At 52.2% G+C, this 18,245-nt stretch overlaps 1 protein-coding gene across 1 annotated transcript; it reads right to left on the minus strand.

Annotated features, from left to right (window-relative positions):
* Nucleotides 1-4,774: 4,774 nt before the first annotated feature.
* LOC308039509 (techylectin-5B-like) lies at nt 4,775-16,916 on the minus strand (the record flags this gene model as incomplete). The annotated part of the gene is made up of 6 exons (XM_080342880.1): nt 4,775-4,921; nt 5,494-5,689; nt 6,911-7,127; nt 8,518-8,655; nt 9,429-9,651; nt 16,503-16,916. 6 exons carry the CDS (start codon nt 16,914-16,916, stop codon nt 4,775-4,777), a joined length of 1,335 nt encoding a protein of 444 aa, XP_080199006.1.
* Between the last annotated feature and the right edge of the window lie 1,329 nt (nt 16,917-18,245).

Raw genomic sequence — 18,245 nt, forward strand, 5'->3', positions numbered from 1 at the left:
GACAGCTCCGGAGAGGTGGCGGAGGCTGCCACAGCGCAAGGTCGGATGGTGGAAGGGTGGACGTTCCTCTGCTTTCTTTGTTCGTGAATGTCAAGACTTGACAAGTGAAGCCATCCTAGTCGTTTTGGGGAGGGTGGGGAGGGAGGGTGGGCGGGAGGGTGCCGGCTTTAGGATGCCCATCTCCTTGGTGGGTACCACGACCCACCCGTCAACCGTGTTTGGAGGAGACAGCCGAGGGCTGGCGAAGTAGAGGAGGTGGCCCCCCCTGGGGAAAAGCCAGGGGGGATGGAGAGGGTGGGGAGGGAAGATTTGGGGGGGAATGTGCGTCATGTGTGACTTTAATTTGGTGCTGGGCAGGCAGGGCGGGCAGGCGGGCATCCCTCTGGCTTCCTTCTTCTCCACCCCACCCCATCGATGGGCAGTGGCATCTCTTGGTGCCTCTCCCTCCCTTGTTCCTGCCTGGACTCAGGGCCTTTTGCCCAAAGCGGGTGTTATTTGCCCATAGACCTTACAGAACCATTTTGGGGAAGGGGGAGAAGAGACCCCCCCATTGGAGGTGGTCAGAGGGTGAGGGTCACTTGCTCCAAAGGCTTTATTAGGCTGTAGGAGATCCTGATGATCCTTTTCAAGGGTGAAACTCAAAAGCCCCATGACTTCCCAAAGAGCTACATTTTTTTTGTAAGAGCCTCTTGAGAATCACCTTGTGGGAACTCGGATGAAAGCCCCTCTTCTTCAGTTAGAGCAGCTGGAAAGCCATCAGCTTTTAGAGGTGGTTATTCCAAAAGGCAGATCACCCCCATGGAGAGTGAAAGCAGGAGAAGAAAACAAGGCAGGGTTATGGAAAGCGTGATGTAAGGGATGGGGAAAAACAAGAGGCAAAATGGAGCTGGGGGAGCCCAGGCTGGAGAACTGGAGGTGGAATGGTGATGTTTCCCTGGAGAGCAGAAGATAATGGCCATAAGGAACCCCTGGGGGCAGCGATGGCAGCTCCTGGTGACAACAGGGCAGGAGAGAGGCCAGTTTGGGAACCCACCAAGAGCCCAGGAGGTGTTTTGTGGGAGCTGCTGAGCAATCCCCTAGGTGATCTTTGCCTCCAGGGAGGGGGAGCAAAGCAGAGAACTTGCAGCGAGTCCCTTCCCAGCGGAAGGGGTGGCAATGTCCCCTCCTCTCTCAGTTGCCAGCAGGCACTGGTCCCAGTACCACCATGCCCTGGCACCTCAACAGCCTCCAACCCTGATGCTAACAAAACCTTTGGTCTCCACTGTGGTCAGATAAGGCTTCCCAAGCTCTGATGGAACCACATCTCTTTATGTGAGCTGTGAAATGCTCACCCAGACCCTGGAGCCCCGAGGGGGACCAGTGCCGGTGGGGGGAGCATGGGAAAGGGCAGCAAAGGAGACGGAGGGGGCTATTCTAGCTGTGACACGAGCTGTCCTTTTTTTTGTATACAACTACTGTAAATAAACTGCCTTGGCATTTCTTTCGTTTTCTCATGAACTGTGCAGTGTCTTCTGTGTGGTGTTTGTGTTTTTTTTGGGGGGGGCATCCCCGGGTCACTTACGCTGGGAAGGGGAAAGGGACTGGGAGGGGGAAATTAGGGTGGGAGGCAGCGTGTACATCAAGGAGATGAGTCTGTTTTACCCCAGTGTCCCAAACACCTTGTAGATCCATTTGAGGTGTTCTTAGAGTTTCCCATCTGGTTCCAGAGGGCCCTATGTCCTGTGGACCCCATGACCTCTGCCCACCCCATGTGCCAGCCATGGATAGCCCATGGGTCTCCAACGGCAGAAGACACCCACACCTGGCTGAAGGGTTGGAGTTCAGAGCCTCACACCTGGGCATCGTGCATCAAACATCAGAGAAGAGATGATGGAGACCAGGTCCTTGCCTACATGGTGGAGTCTTCTCCTGAAGCATCATCCCGTGGGTACAGCCTGGATATATAAGGGGCAAGCACAAAACAAAGATTCGGTGCCTTCAAGATACCTCCCAAGGAGACATTTCATGGCACATGCCAGAGTCTCAGGAATGAGAACTGGGCAGACCTCTGTGCCTGATCCCACTTCTCCTGCTTGATGCAATCCCATCTGCAAACCCCAGCCCAAGCAAGACCTGTGCAATGAGTTGCACCTCCTGAACATCAGAGGCTGTTCTGCAGAGCAGACATGACAGATGCCACTCAGCTGCTGACCTCAATGTGGGGAAAGAAGTGTTCATCACTGCAAAGCGACACGTAACAGATCAAAGCACCTACAGAAACAGCATCCTGGAAGAGCCACCAGGACGCCAAGCGAAGAGGTGAATCTTCCTGCCACCAGCCCACTGTCAAGTTCTGGGCTTTTTCTGGCTTGTGCATCACCAACACTGAGCAGGGACATTTCTGCCACTTCATGTCCTTCCTCTAGTCCATAGCCTTGTGCTGGTTGCTCAGAAGTTCTAAATTTGGGCAAGGTTCCAACCATTCATTCATGGAAAGCTGGCACTGGTGATCAAGGTGTGTGGTGGGACCATTGAACATCATAACCAGCTGAGGCCTCTACAGGAAAATGGGAGAGTCATTACAGCTATTCAAGGACAAGGATCATAGAACCATAGAATGGGTATGGGTGTCACAGAATTGTGACTAATAAGGGGTGGGGGGAAAGTAACTGGGGGTAGATTATCTGGGTTGAAAGAAAGAGGTGCTAAGGCATAAATAGAGAAAAAAAAGGCAACAGGAATAAGGTATGAAAGCAGGTGGGGAACACAGGAGGATGGGATCTTTTGGTGGTTGGAGGATGGACATCTATGGATGGTGGTGACACTGATCTGGGGACCCAGCCACATGGAATGCCATTGGACAACTGGTTGGACTATCTATTGGGGCTGTGTCCAAAAGAGGGTAAAAAGAGACACGCACCCTGGTATGAAGAGTTGTGAGGAGGGAAGGATGGTAGAACTGTAGCTCAGCAGTAGTAGTGTGTTATTTCTACAGTTTAAGAGTGATACCTTTATCATTGTATTTAATAATGTGCAAAATCAGATTGTAGATGAATAATGATAATGAGATCATTAGTTCATTAGGTTGTTGCTTATCCAAGCAATTTATCAGCCTCTTCACAGAGTATTGCTTAGCCGGGGGACATCCTGGTCTTTGGGACATCTGCAGTCTAAAGAGGGAAGATTGGATCCTGAAGGAATGGTGTTACATCTGAGACACACGTGCCACAGGGCAAGAGAGCTCTCCTTCCACATCTGGGAGCGCCCAGATGTTCACCACAAGTGATGATACAACAGCAGTGTGGACCAACCCACGGCAACTCCCAAGCACCATCTGATATGTCTTGGGGACACCCCTCAAGGAAGACTACCAAGGCAAACCCAACAGAGGGAAAGACAAATTACATTCTTTTATTATCTGGGGGATTTTAGTTTGTAGAATGCTTGGAAGATAATTATTTTTTTGCTTGATTTGCCCATGAGAAAATGAGGTTCCAGGCAAAATATTGTCCAGAAGAGTGTAAAAGCTACAGAAACCATCAAGGAGCCAGAAGAACATCAAGTGGGAGACAAGTAGTTGGGAGGGACAGTGCTTTGTCTGTGATACATCTGTCTCTCCCATTCGCTGAACCCTCTTTGAACTCATCTGCGCACATGAAACAGGAAAAAGGTAATTTCATTAAATATTCGTCACCAAACACAATCAGGGCTGAGGCCAAGTCTCGGCCTCCATCTCTTGATCCTGCGAGGAAGCAAAGTCGGGAAAAAAGGAGGATCACTTGCATCAGCTACGAACGGAAAATGAAAAGACGGCAACGATGAATCCGGAGTAAGGCAGTAAGAAAGTCTTCAAATCACGTCTGATCGTTCCTACAGACCACTATTAGGGTGGACAGAAAACTCATCAGGAGTTCTTTGCCAGACAAAGGACAGAAAAGTTAAAATGGAATGGAAAAGTTGAAAACATTCAGCTTTTTAAATGTTTAAATCTTTTCATTTGGAGTATTATTATCACAGCCAGCTAATGTCCACATGTGTGACACAACCCCTGCCAGGGAACACAAGGGCCACTGCAGACCCTCCTCCTTGTTTGCCCGTGGGCTTTGTACGTTGGGTCTCCTGGCCATCTCAGCATCTCCTGGCCATCTCAGCCTCTCCTGGCCATCTCAGAAACTTCTGGCCATCTCAGCACCTCCTGGCCCTCTCCTCAGGGCCATCTCAGCCCCTTGGAGCCACCCAAGCACACCCCTGGGGTGGTGGGACCTTCAGTACCAAATACATACATGGTGATATGAACTTTGCCAAGATCAGAGAGGTGCTCATCTTACAGAAGAAGAATTGGTCTGTCATGTCCCAGGTGGAAGACTCACATAGGATTGCTAGTTCTTCTCTTCTCTCTAAAATACCATTGGGTTGGTAGCCAGAGACCTCAACATCTCCATTCAACATCAGGTCCAACCTCAGTGTGTGGCTGACTCCCATCACCAACTGGATTTAGTCTCAAGCCTTGGGGATGCCCAAGCCTGCTGCTACCCAGTGAAACAGTGAGCCACATGTTTGTCTTTGCAAAGCCCTTCTCAGCAATGACTTCCACGTTTTCAGGAGAGCTTTCACCACCCAAACACTCGTTGAAAGTCTTGACACCTCTGATGTTGGTTCCATTCTCTCCAAAGCAAACTGGCAGCAACAAGCATGGTGGCGTGGTCCCTCGGGGATGTCCAGCATCAGTTTTTGCTCACAGCAAACTTTTTCCAGCCCTCTCTCCCTAGTGAAATGAAGAATGTCCCAGGCTCCTTCATGGGGAGAGGTGGGGCCGGAAAGTGCGTGGCCGAATCATCATGACCACCTTCCTCAGGGAGTAGTAGTCTGTGTCCTTCCACGAGTACCACACGATACCATCTGGCCCCAGGATCTTGCGGTTTTTAATGGAGTATCGGCCACCCTGTGATGCAGAGCAAGAAGGATGGTCAGGCATGGGAAACACATGGAAGCATCATCTGGATGGGAGCATCTGAAAACCGATTGCTCTGAGTGAAGAACTTAATGATGTTGTGGTGAAAAGAGCAAGTAAAGCCCAGCATTTTTCAAGTGGCCCCAATGGAGCTGCTGTCCATCCATCCATCCGTCCATCCGTCCATCCATCCATCCATCCATCCATCCATCCATCCATCCTCCCATCCATCCATCCATCCATCCATCCATCCATCCATCGCATGGATGGCTGCATGAGTCACCCATACCACAAGTTTCCACCACATGGCCCCAAACGCCGGCATGCTGAGGTGTCTCAAGACGTCTGGCCCATGGAACTGAAAAGGTCAGATTGCCTCAGTGCATTGAGAGCAGAGTTTGGTCAAACCAGGAAAGATTGCTATGATATGAGGACGAACAGCCTCCTCCAAGGCTTGGGCCTTGCGTACTAATACCTGCATCCTTATCCTCCCACTTTACCTTGTAGTACATCCCGTTGAATTTGGAGAAGAAGCACTTTGCATCCTCATCCCTCCCCCTCACCTTGTAGTACACGCCATTTAGGTTGGAGAAAAAGCACTGGTGGTACCACCAGCCTCCGTGAGAAATCTCGGCGCAGATGTTCCCCGAGTCGGGTGTGCTGAAGCTCCTCTTGTTGTGATACCAGGCAAAGGAATCTTCCACCGTCCCGCTGAACCCATCCACATGCAGGCGGTAGTAGTTTGCCTCGTCCTCAATGCTGCAAGCAAGGAAGGTTGGACTTTTTAATGGGGAGTGTTTGAGTCTCCTGTCCAACCTGGATCCTGCATTCCTGGTGTGAACACTTAGCAATCATGGAGCTGCTCTGGCCAGGCTCCCTGCTGTGATTCATCACCTCTAAAAGCCAATGATGAGGTATTTTTCCCTTCTGTGGGATGCAGATGATTTTGTCTTGACTCAGGGCACTTGTTATAGGGCTGAACCGGGCCGAGCGTGACTCTAAAACCACAACAAAGGACAGTGGCAGCTTTGGCAAGAATGCCCCTCTAATTACACATCCCTGCCTCCTCTCCACATAACAAGCATTCCACTCATCACCTAGACTGAGCTAATTAGTAACCTGGCCCCGGGCTAGCAAAGGCTGAAGGTCACTGCCACTACACATGACGTCTGAGGAGAAAAATTGGGGTGACCCTTCATAGAATCATAGAATGTCCTGAGTTGGAAGGGACCCACAAGGATCATGGAGTCCAGAGCACACATTTACTGCTGGAGGATGCTCCAGGACACATTAAAATTATTTATTTACTTATTTATTCATTTCTTTCCCAGCAGTTTTGGTGTCTACTCAAAGCCCTCAAGCTTCAAGTGTCCCCAGGGTGCAGTGCTCCCTTGAACATCCTGGACAGTGAAGGAGTTCATCTGGGACAGACCAGGTCACCCCTGATTAAGAAAGGATGTGGCTGGTGTGGTATGGATAAATAAAACACCAGAGGAGAGGAAGAGCTATGGGCACCAATGGACATTACGTCAGGCCCAGCAAATAAAAACCGCGAAGTAAAGAGGGTGAAAATCAAAACACGACTCTAAACTAGGCAGGTGCTGGAGGACCTGCCCAGCAAGACCATGGGATTCTAAACCCTATTTTTGACACAGAGGTTGATAATTTCAGCAGAAATGAAATCCCTAAGTTGCTGGGGACTGTCCATTAGGTCCTACAGCTCCCTTCCCCTGGGGCTGTGGATGTTGACCATGGCCAGACAAGACTACACATTCTCTAGCTCAAACCCAGGCTTCAACCTGGAGCAAAAACTGGTGGTCAAATCCAGGTGGGAAAGGAAGGACAGACAACCTGGACCCAGCCTGAAAAGCTCTCTAGATACAACCATTCTGACCTAAACAGTGTTCCCATGTCTGAAGATCTCCCATCACTGAGCAAGCTGCATCTATGAGAAGCAGAGAAGGCCACCCCACTTTCTACCTGAAGACCTGATAGAAGGCGTGCTTGTGCTTGTTGTTCCAGTCCTCCAGGTCGATGCGCAGAGAGTAGTCCCCTTGGTTTGTCATCTTGTGGATGTTCTCGTTGCCCAGCCAGAACTCACCGTGGAGGTCCCCAAAGCCCTCCTTGTACTCGTTCCAGGTCCGGTTGAAGTCAACTGAGCCATCCTGACGCCTCTGGATGACTGTCCAGCCACCACCTGCCAAAAGAGAGACAAAGTAAGATGGGAGTCTCCAGGGAGCATCCAAGGTGTCCCAGACAGACCCCTTAGTGGTGTCACCTCTGAGGATCCATCTGTAGCTCAGCAAGGTGTCTCCTTGTCACTTCCACTCCAACCAAGTGGCAAAATACAGTGTTGGTTGCTGCATGGGGATAATGTAATGTCCATCATAGCTCATGGAAAAGGGCTCCTTCCTCTCCCATGTTGGTTCATGATGATGTTCCCTGTCGACTGTCCCAGATCTGGTTTTAAATGAGAGGGAGATGGTAGTTCTTGGGAGGCAAATGTTTTGGGACTGGAACAAACTAGAGATCCTGGAGTTTGGAGATTATTATGTACTGTTCCTGCAGCACCACCAAGGCACACAAGCTCTCCCAGTATTGTCTCACTGTGTCCATCTGCTCTCCCATCTGTCCAAATCCCTCTCTTTTCTCTCATTTTATTCCAATATTGTAAGCTTGTGGGGGAGACAGGGGACTGGGACAATCTTTTTATTTGCTGTTTGTACAGTCTGTCACTCTACAGTGTCCAAGATTGTGTTGACAGCCATGCAAATAATAGTGGTGACATAACAGTGACCACATTGTCTGAACAGCCTGTTTCTTAATGAGCACGTGCATCCCAAGGCTGCAGCCACCTGTAGATACCACAACAGGGGAGGTACGTGCATGTGGGGAGCTGAACCGCCTCCTTCAGCATGGGATGTGTGATGTGACACATCCACCCAAGCGGCAGCAGATCCGTGGGGCAAGGAACTGATGATCCACCACCCCGTTTCCCTGATAATCGCCATTATTCTTCCAAAACTCAAATGTCACAGACTGATTTTGTTAGTAAGTTTACACCTTGGCGTGACAGCAGTGTGCTCCAGATGGATTTTTAGACAGCAAGGGTGTGCGAGGTCACCTGCTCCCTCATTTACACTCCAAAATACCTGTGGGAGAGGATCTACCTCCCCTCTCCTCACATCAGCACAGTTACAAGTAGTGGTTGCCCACACATGGCCCTCAACTACCCACAGATATTCCAGATACCTCCCAGTGACCAGCTGCCACTCCACAAGGGCTTATTTTTCTGCAAACCCTGTGGTGTGTCCACTAGTGTGTTGCAAATGTCTTGGATGCATGAGGACATCTCGAAGAACATTGAACATGTGTATTTATGCAACTAAATCCCATAATGTCTGGTTTGAATTATTCATCCAAACCCCTTCTATAGCCAGCAAAGACGATAAGTCCTCTGTCCCTGGAGAAGAGCCCTACAGGAGATGCTGCTCTCAAAATAACTCAGATATAAGATGCAGCTCTCAGATGAGGCAAATCCCACCCAAAGTTCTGCTAGAAGATGTTGTAGGTGTGTCCTGCAGTACCTTCGGTGTCCATCTCACACAGCACTTCAATGGGCATCCCTCCGACCAAGGGCATGATGCTGTAGACCCCAGAGCGCCGGAGCCCGTTGTAGTAAACAGAAGCACAGTCGATGGGGCAGTTCCTGACGTGCTTCACCTCTGAGCGAAAAAGCAGAGAAACACGACGTTTAGTGCATGATGTGGAGTAAAGGGCTCACAAGCAATACCAGTTTTATTTTCATGCAATCGTAATGTGGAGCTGGACAAATAATCCTGGATTCAGAGCTTCTCCCGAAGCTGAAAACCTCTGCAGCAGGCTGGCTTCACACGTCAGTGAAGTGGCTTCATTAGCACAGACCTGCACTGAAGGATGATGTGGTTGCGGGATGATCTGCGGTTCAATGCCAACCTGCTTGTCAGGGCCTAAGCTGGACCCTGAGAGTGTCTCACCATCCATGGAGAGACAAAGAAGCCACCGAGGGACAGGACCATTCTCCTAGGCAGCGTGGAAGCCATCCCAGAGGTGTCCATTGCCCTGAGGAGCCCATCTGGATGTCTCAGAAAGGGAGGTTGGGTGAGATACAATAATAGAATCATTTTTGGCTGGAAAAGACCCTCAAGATCACCATGTCGAGCCATTAACCCACCTCTGGCACTGCCCCATGTCCCTAAGAACCTCATCTCCACATCTGTTCAACCCTCCAGGGATGGTGACTCCAGCACGGCCCTGGGCAGCCTGTTCCAATGCCCCACAGCCCTTTGGGGAAGAAATTGTTCCTAATATCCATTCAAAATAGATATCTAGATAGGACTCGTGGCCAATGCAAAGGGGATTTAAAGCAGTTTTCCCAAACCCTTTCCCTACAAAACCCCTCAAGAGAGGCTGTAAGGACAAAGCATCCCCCCAGCCAGCCCCAGCAGGTCCCCATCACCTGGATGGTGCATCTCCTCCTGCAGCCTCATCTCGGCGGGGCTGAGGCAGGTGGGGTTGCGCCAGGCCCAGTCGGTCAGGACGGAAATGTTGTTTATCTGTGCCTGCATGTCGTAGAGCAGCGTGGCCTGGATGTGCTGCAGGGTGCTGGCCTCGCTGTACCTGTGCTCCAGGTCTTCCACCCGCTGAGTCAGGCTGCGGTTCCGGCTGATCGCCTCCTCGTGCTGAGTGGAGGGAGAAAGGTGGGATGGAGGGATCACTGGGGACTGGGTCATGGTCCAAAGAACTCCCCAGGGATGGCCAGCAGGTGGAGGGAGGGGATTCTGCCCCTCTGCTCCGCTCTGGTGAGACCCCCCTGCAGTGCTGGTCCAGCTCTGGGTCCTCAGCACAGGACACACATGGAGCTGCTGGAGAGGGGCCAGAGGAGCCCCAAGAATGACCCGAGGCTGGAACAGCTCTGCTGGGGACAGGTGAGAGAGTTGGGGTGTTCAGCTGGAGAAGAGAAGCTCCGGGGAGACCTCAGTGCAGCCTTTCCAGACTGAAAAGAGCCAAGAATAAAGATGGGGACAGACTTTTGAGCAGGGTCTGTTGTGACAGGACAAGGGGTGATGGTTTTAAACTAAAGGAGGGAGATTCAGACCAGACATGATGCAGAAATAGTTTGTGCTGAGGGTGGTGAGAGCCTGGCCCAGGTTGGCCAGAGAGGTGGTGGCTGAACCATCCCTGGAGACATCCCAGGCCAGGCTGGACGGGGTCTGAGCAGCCTGAGCTGGTGCAGATGTCCCTGCTCATGGCAGGGGGGACTGGGGGAGCTTTAATGGTCCCTTCCCACCCAAATGATCCTGTGACTCAATGATTCTATGGGCAGGCAGGAGAGCAAGAAGGCAGTGAGGCAGAGGAGCACTTGCTGCCTGCTCTCCATGGAGACCAAGGACGGTGCCAGCACCCTCACCCTGCAACCCTGCACCAGCCCCCAGCCCATCGTGGGAGCCACAGGCAGCTTAATATTCACGTGCAGAAAGGCCACACATAGGCAAGCCCAGGTTTGCAAGAGCAATGCAAGAGTATAGGGTTCCTCTCCAAACACCCTCCAGTCTGCAGCCCATCGCAACATGGGTGTGCTTTATACATATTTAGCAACCACTTTTGGGATTTCCTTCCAAAAAGCTGTCCGACCTCCCCTTGAACTATGTGATATTTTTATAACATTATAAGGATCTCCACAGACTATCTGAACACAGCATGGTGAGCCATCTCCTGCTCTTTAGGCAGTCACTGGCGTCCTCTAAAAACCAATGACAACAACCAGGCTATGCAAGCAGTGGGTGTGATACAGGACCCCAGCTCCTCTCATGACCCTTTTCCTGCTTGTTTTTGGGACAACTGGTGTGTAATCCTGTGCAAAATGACCACGCAAGGTGACTGGAGATGCGCACAGCTCGTATCAGGAGGTGGAAGACCCAGAGGCCCACCAGCACACACCAGACATGCAGACTCGCTCATCACTCTTGTTCAGGGCTCCATGTCCATTAGATGGCAGAGCAGACCTTAAACAGCACCTCCAAAATCCCACAGCAGCCTGGGAGCCCTCCCCACCTCCCTGGGACAAGGCAACAGCTCCACACCTTCCCTCCAAACCCTCCCCAGGGTCCAGCAATGCTGGAGCCCCATCAGCAGTGAAGGGATGTTGGTTCTGCACCAGCACTGCCCTTCCCTGTCCCCTGATGGGGACCTATCTTCCTCCATCACTGACTCTGTGTCACTGCCTCAGGCTCACGAGCCACCTCAAAGCCTCTGAAAATAAATGGGTTTATTTTCTCACCTCCCCATCCCCAGCATCAGGAGTAAATCTGGATTTTCAGGTGCCTGTGCAAGCTTGCAGCTTGTTAAATAACCTTGGGGACACAGATCTGGCACTTGACTCACCAGTACCAGCAAAACCGTAGCAGTGCTGCCGGGGGTCGGGGATTTCCTCCACCTGAAGGGGTTTGCATGCCCAGAGCAAGTTTTCTTCCCTTGCACCTTCTCCCAGAACGCAGCCCAAACCTCAGTCCCCATGTCCTGCCGGGACACGTCGCGTCTTGCTGTTCCCAGGAGGTGGCATCACCACTGCTGGGTTATTGTACCAATAACTAACGGCAGCTCTATTATATCCTTCCCACAGCGTGCCTGACCCTGCTAAAAGCCCATTGAGCTTTCCCTCATCCCCAAATCCAGACAGGAAAAGGTAGAGAAGTGGGGATTATGCCATGTAAGGGCACCGTGTTTTCCTTCCCAGCCTTGCAGTGTCTCCAGCTCTAACACAAATCTGCCGTCCCCCCAACCTGCTCTGTGAGCTGTGACTGATACAGGCTTCTTCCAGCTCCCTTCACCCACGCATCAGCTCTCTGCGTAAACCCTGTGATGCTTTCTCCCAGACAATCCCCTCCTCCACAGCTCATACCTCTCTTTCTTTGCTTTTTTTCCTGCTGCTGATTAAAAACAGCACAGCCAGACCACCCCCCAAAATGCCCTGATGCTGCTCCCTTCACTGCACCCCTCTGCTCTGGTGGGACTGGGATGTATTTCTGCACCATGGGGTCCTGTGCACGTCCCAGGTGTGCAAATGCAATAGGGCTGCAAATGCACAGGGAGGGCTGGACGAGGTGGGTCCTTTTGCTCCCAAAATCATGTCAGAAGGAAGAAAATGGGATGGGAAGAAAGGACATAGATGGGGCAAACTCATCTTCATTGTTCTCTACAACTGCCTGAAAGGAGGTTGGAGCTGGGGGGGTCGGGCTCTGCTCCCCATGAACAAGTGATAAGGTGAAATGACCTCAAGTTGCGCCAGGGGAGGTTGAGGTTGGATGTGGGGAACAATTTCTTCCCCAAAGGGCTGTGGGGCATTGGAACAGGCTGCCCAGGGCAGTGCTGGAGTCACCAGCCCTGGAGGGCTGGACAGACGGACATGAGGTTCTCAGGACATGGGGCAGTGCCAGTGTGAGGTTAATGGTTGATCTTGAGGGTCTTTTCCAACCAAAATGATTCTGTGACCCAACTTGAGTGTCCCCGTTAACCTGAGAGGAGCTGTGACCTTGAAGAACCTCTTGCTCTCAGCTCAGAGAGACGTCTCGTCTCGACAGACCATCCCACGCCGAGCTCCCAGATAAATCCTCATGGTAAAGCCCAGCGAGACCAACCAGCAGCAGCCAGAGGCTGATTTAAGCAGATGGATTAAGGGAGCAACCGCTCCTTGGTGGGAGGAATGGAGATGGAAGAGACGTACCCGTGCTGACACAGCGGGGAGATGCGAGGGGATGAAGCATCTTCCCAGACTGGGCACAGGCACTGGGAAGTGGCCAAACCAACACAGAGGGAAAACTCCTTATGGGAGCATCCTGGAGTCAGCAGGGAGCACAGACCAGCAGCTCAGTAGCTCTTGTTGCCTCTGGTTCCGTCTGTTTGATTATAAATCCCTGCTCAGCAGGCAGCTTTGCTTCTTGCTTTCCCCCACTCTGGTACCACATTCATTTTCATCAGCTGAACTCTCTATATTTGTTTTTCCTCTTTCTTCTTCTAGGCTTCCCATCCCTTTGGTTTTTTTTTGGTTAATGGGAAAAAAGAACTGAGGCTGAAAGAAATGGCTGGAGGTGTCCAGCCCACTCTCCTGCAGAGAGCAAGGCTGGTTCTCAAGCTGGATCCCGTTGTTTAGGGGCCTTTTACAGTCGAGGTCTGAAACCCTATAAACAACCTCAGAAGATCTCAGATAGAAACACAGAATCATTTTGGTTGTAAAAGACCCTCAAGATCATCAAGTCCAACCATTACCCCACCCCGGCACTGTCCCGTGTCCTGAGAACCTCATGTCTGTCTGTCCAACCCTCCAGGGATGGTGACTCCAGCACTGCCCTGGGCAGCCTGTTCCAATGCCCCACAGCCCTTTGGGGAAGAAATTGTTCCCCACATCCAACCTCAACCTCCCCTGGCGCAACTTGAGGCCATTTCCTCTGCTCCTGGCGCTTGTTCCTGGGGAGCAGAGCCCGACCCCCCTGGCTCCAAGCTCCTTTCAGGCAGTTCAGAGATCAGAAGGTCTCCCCTCAGCTCCTGTTCTCCAGCTGAACCTCCCAGGTCCCTCAGCCGCTCCCATCACACTTGTGCTTCAGCCCCTTCCCCAATTTCAGGATGTTCCCCTCTTGAGTGCCCTAGTATCTTGGTGGCATGTATGTTGTTGACTCTGTCCACAATGTATGAACCACCTGGAGACACTTGGGCAGGACCTGGGACATGGCTGCTCCAGGACACCTGGGTCCACCCTGTATCCCCCTGCTCTCCTTGTAGGGTGAGAACACCAGCAGCATTCCAAAACAGACACATCTCCCTCAAAGCTGTTCACCTAGGCTCCTGTAGAGGAGAAACAAGCTCTCCTGAGTCATCTCACCCTCCAGGACACATCCAAGAGGTCCTAGCAGCATCTATGTCTACATTCGCTGTTCAGATCCCTATGAGATCAGCTGGATCTCACAGACACCCTTGCGTGGAAGTGGGCATGAGGAATTCCCCTGCTTTGGTGCTGCTCCAGAAGCACCCTCATCCACCAGCTTCTGTGCAGCTGTGAGACACAGGCGGGAGAGCCAGGGTATGATGTGAGAGCATCCACAATCTAAGGATGATTCAGTACAAAAAAAAAACCAAACCAGCAAATAGCAGGGAAATGGATAACAAGGTTAAAAAATAAAATAAGGCATAGAAATTTCCAGGAGGGTGACAGAGAGATGGCAAGAGCAGAAGCTTCAGCCACTGCTGATGGGCCAGAAAGGGACCTGTTGTGACATGGCCTTGAACAGGGCCCACCTGAGCCCTGCAGGACATAAGAAGGAGGAAACATGATTATCAGGAGTATTATGGGCTTGTATGACTGTGTGAGACTGTTGTGGAATCATAAAATGGCTGGGGTTGGAAGGGACCTTAAAGATCAGGTATTTCCTACCCCTGCATGAGCAGGGACATCTGCACCAGCTCAGGCTGCCCAGAGCCCCGTCCAGCCTGGCCTGGGATGTCTCCAGGGATGGGGCATCTACCATGCATGGGTGCATCCATGTCTATGTGCACATATAGATATATATATATATGCATGTGCATATATGTGTGTATATGCATGTATGAGGGGTCTAAATGACAGCAGCTGGAAAGACCTGGAGTGTTCCTGTTTCCCCAGTGAACCTAATTGTGTGTGTAACTTGCTAACAAACATCAAGATGGACTAGTTGGTGCACAGGAGGAGACCAGCAGGGTAAGGAGGTGCAGGACCTGGGCACGGATAAGATACTGACTGGGAGCCTGTGCTCCACATCTAATGACTCCTCATGAACACTGTGTGTTCTGCTTGAGGCCATCAGCTCAGGTCCCTCTAGAGCCACCACTAGGCAACCAGCATCTCCAGAGGGAGATTCGTCCTCCTGCCTCCTCCCTCTGACTCTGAAGAGACTCTACCACAGACCACTTTGCCTTTAGATGGGTCATTTCAGACCCTGGAAATGAAGAATGGATTAAGAGCATGAACACTGCAGGGAAAACATTTAGTGTGTTACCATCCATCTCTCTCCTTGGCTCTGAGCTGGAGAGGTTGGTGAAAGAGCTGCAGGTCCAAGGGGAATGAGGAATGTGTTTTGGGGCCAGTTCAGGGAGCTGGGGTTGGGGCAGGAGAGATTAAACAGTCCAAAGTGTCTTCAGGGGATGGATGTGGGAAGTCAAGAGACCAAAGACCTGTTGCACCAGCTTGTCCCAGTGCAAGCTCAAGGAGAAAATGGGAAAGTGGGTGAGAAGGTAAGATGGGGACAAGGGCCAACATGAGAGAAGGGACCCTGGGTGGGGGGCACTGAGTGGGTCTGCCTGAGCAGGAGCACCCATCCTAACTCACATACCCCCCTCCCTTCCTCTGTCACCCCAGGAACAGCTTGCACTCACGGAGACACCCACGGCACAGCTGCCCACCCAACAGTGTGACCATCAAACAGCCCTGCAGCCTCGGCATAGCCTTGCTTTCCCCGTGGGGCTGCTTGAAAGGAGTTTTCCAAACAAGGGCTCCAAGGGTGAGCATGAAAATAAGCCAAATAGAGAATAAGCCACCCCCAGAGCTCAACCATATCAGACCTCATCTCCTCCAAGGGCAAAGACAAAGGTGCTGGTCACCCAGCAGTCTCAAGGCTCTTCCGTTGCTGCTGGATGTTCCACATGTCTCATCAACAGCCCCATGAGACATCTTAGCTGGGAAGTTACTCCTATGGCCAGCAAAACACACCTTGATCCATCTCTGCTCCTGGTTACCGCCCTGGGCAAGCTGCTGCTCACTGCTGCTGAAAGCCAAGGGTTTGCTGGGTAAAATCATGGGCCAATGCCAAACCTCTGAGAGCTTCAGAGGTGCCAAATGAGGCTGGAAAGAATGTATTAGTGTGAAGCTTCAGGCTGTGAAGCTGGCAAATGGAGCTGCGGTGGGATGAGCACCACAGAATCGTAGAAACATTTTGATTGGAAGAGACTCTCAGGATCACTGAGTCCAACCATAAACCACACTGACACTACCCCATGTCCCTGAGAACATCATCTCCATCTGTTCAACCCCTCCAGAGATGGTGACTCCATCACTGCCCTGGGCAGCCTTTTCCAACACCTGACAACCAGAAAGGAAACTCCGGGAAGGGTGCTGCGGGCTGAACATCAGGTCTTCTCCTTCTCAGCCATGGCCATCTAAGATGTGGTCCTTCACTGGCCACCCAAAACTCCAGGTCCAGCCCTGGATCCCGCTATGGGCAATGGGATGGATCAGCAACCCCTCCTAGGCAGGCTCAAAGGTGGAGGAGATAGCACAGATAAAACACCAAAGGGTTTGTGGCTAATGTTAGGAAAGATCAGCCCTGGAAGGCTCCTGGATCATGGCAGGAGGAGCAGCTGGGGTTTAATGGATATCCCAGCCGTGGTCAGAACAACACCACATGGTTCACCAGGTGTCCTCCTCCTGCAGCTGCTGGGAGCTGGAAGGGACCATGGGGAGGGACCAGGGACAGCTGTGCAGAGGGTTCTGCAAAGGGCAGCCCTTTACCTGGAGCTCGAGGACTTTGATGCGGTGCCGGTGGTTCCTCAGCTCCTCCTGTAGCTCTGAAATCAGTTCCCGCAGCTCCATAACTTGCTGCTTGCGCTCTTCATTCTCATGGAGCCAGTAGGACACCTCATCAGTGCAACGAAACATGTCTGGGCATCGCTGCTCGTCGCCCTGGGGCAACGTGGCCACGATCTTACAGCGGCCATTGGGCAGGACCTGGTTGCTGTACTCGCCGCACTGGATCAGGCCCGTGCCCTCCTGGGGACCCTCATGGTCTCTGTACCCCGCGGGCAGGGACTTCTGCAGCGAGGGGCTGCTCAGCATGACCACCAGGATGAGGGACAGCAAACCCACCCTGGTAGAGCTGGTGCTGGGACAGACCTCCATCAGGATGGTCCCCGGGGACGAGCCCATGTGTCTCATCATCAAACACCGTCAGGGGGAAAGGTGGACACCCCCAGGACATAACACCAGGTCTTCTCCTGAGAGTCAGTGAGTGGCATTGCAATTTTATGGGAACAGAACGTCAGTATGGACCCCAGAGCTCCCACCAAGGGGGTCACTGTAGGCAAAGGACCTGTCTGTCCCCACAAAGCATCCTCCTTGGTGTCACCCTGTAGCCACCAAGCTCTACTGGGAGAACTTCCACTGTCCCAGCCAGGCTCCACTGGCTTCGTGGTCTGCGTATCCCCTCCTGGTTGGCTTGGGGAGTGCTGAGGTCAGGTTGGGGATGGTCAGCCCCTTGGGCAGGGCTTTCTGCCCACGCAGGACCATGCACGGAAAGGAGGTGTCTCCATCAGATGGGGCATCTCGCTGCACTGTCACTCCCTGAAATGGGAACCAGAGCAAGGAGACAGGTGATAGAAAGGAAGGATGAGCAACCAACCCTCCCCATCATGCTGCCCACCCACAGCCACCTTCTCTGGCCTCCTCAAGCCATCCACACAGTCCAGGCACACAGGGCACAGATTTGGGGCTCACTCCATGTCCCTGTGTATGACTTTTCTTGGCAGATGGAACTATAAATGAAACTTAAAAGTGAATGCTCGTCATCTGCATGGGCAGCCCAGACCACCAACCCACCCCTGGGCAGGGTTAGACCACCCTGGGGCAGTCTGGATGGACCCTGGCTCTGGGTGATTGTCCCAGGTATTCTCAGGTCCAAGGAGCAGGATGGGGATGGAGGGGTAGTGGTCGGGTCACTATCCAGCTGAGAAAAATACATTACTTGGTCCCTTTTATCCAGAGTCCCATCCCTGGAGACATCCTAGGCCAGGCTGGACGGGGCTCTGAGCAACCTGAGCTGGTGCAGATGTCCCTGCTCATGGCAGGAGTGGCACTGGGGGAGCTCTGAAGGTTCCTTCTCACCCAAACTATTCCGTGATTTGGATAAACCGAGTTCCCCTTGCAGCCAGAGCTGCCCTCTGATTCCTGCCTTACACCAGGGCTCCCAGCCACCGCATCACCATCTACGTCTGCTCCCAAGGTTTGTCCCCACCAAAAGCCATTCCCATCCCAGCCCGGTGAGGATAAGGAACTGCGAGAGATGCCACAACTCCCCAGCAGCATCCCAGCTCCCAACATACCTTCAGAATTCCTGGTCATGCTCTTGAGCAGCAAGAGCAGAGAGCAGCGAGCACCATGAGAGCAGGGTGTGATTTAAGGGATACTAAACGCTTATTCCCCCTGATCCTATCACCGCACTATAAATAGGGCCAAGAGAGCCGCCAGTTCCAGACGACG

Source organism: Nesoenas mayeri (assembly GCF_963082525.1).
Source record: "Nesoenas mayeri genome assembly, chromosome: 3".
Lineage (NCBI taxonomy): Eukaryota > Metazoa > Chordata > Aves > Columbiformes > Columbidae > Nesoenas > Nesoenas mayeri.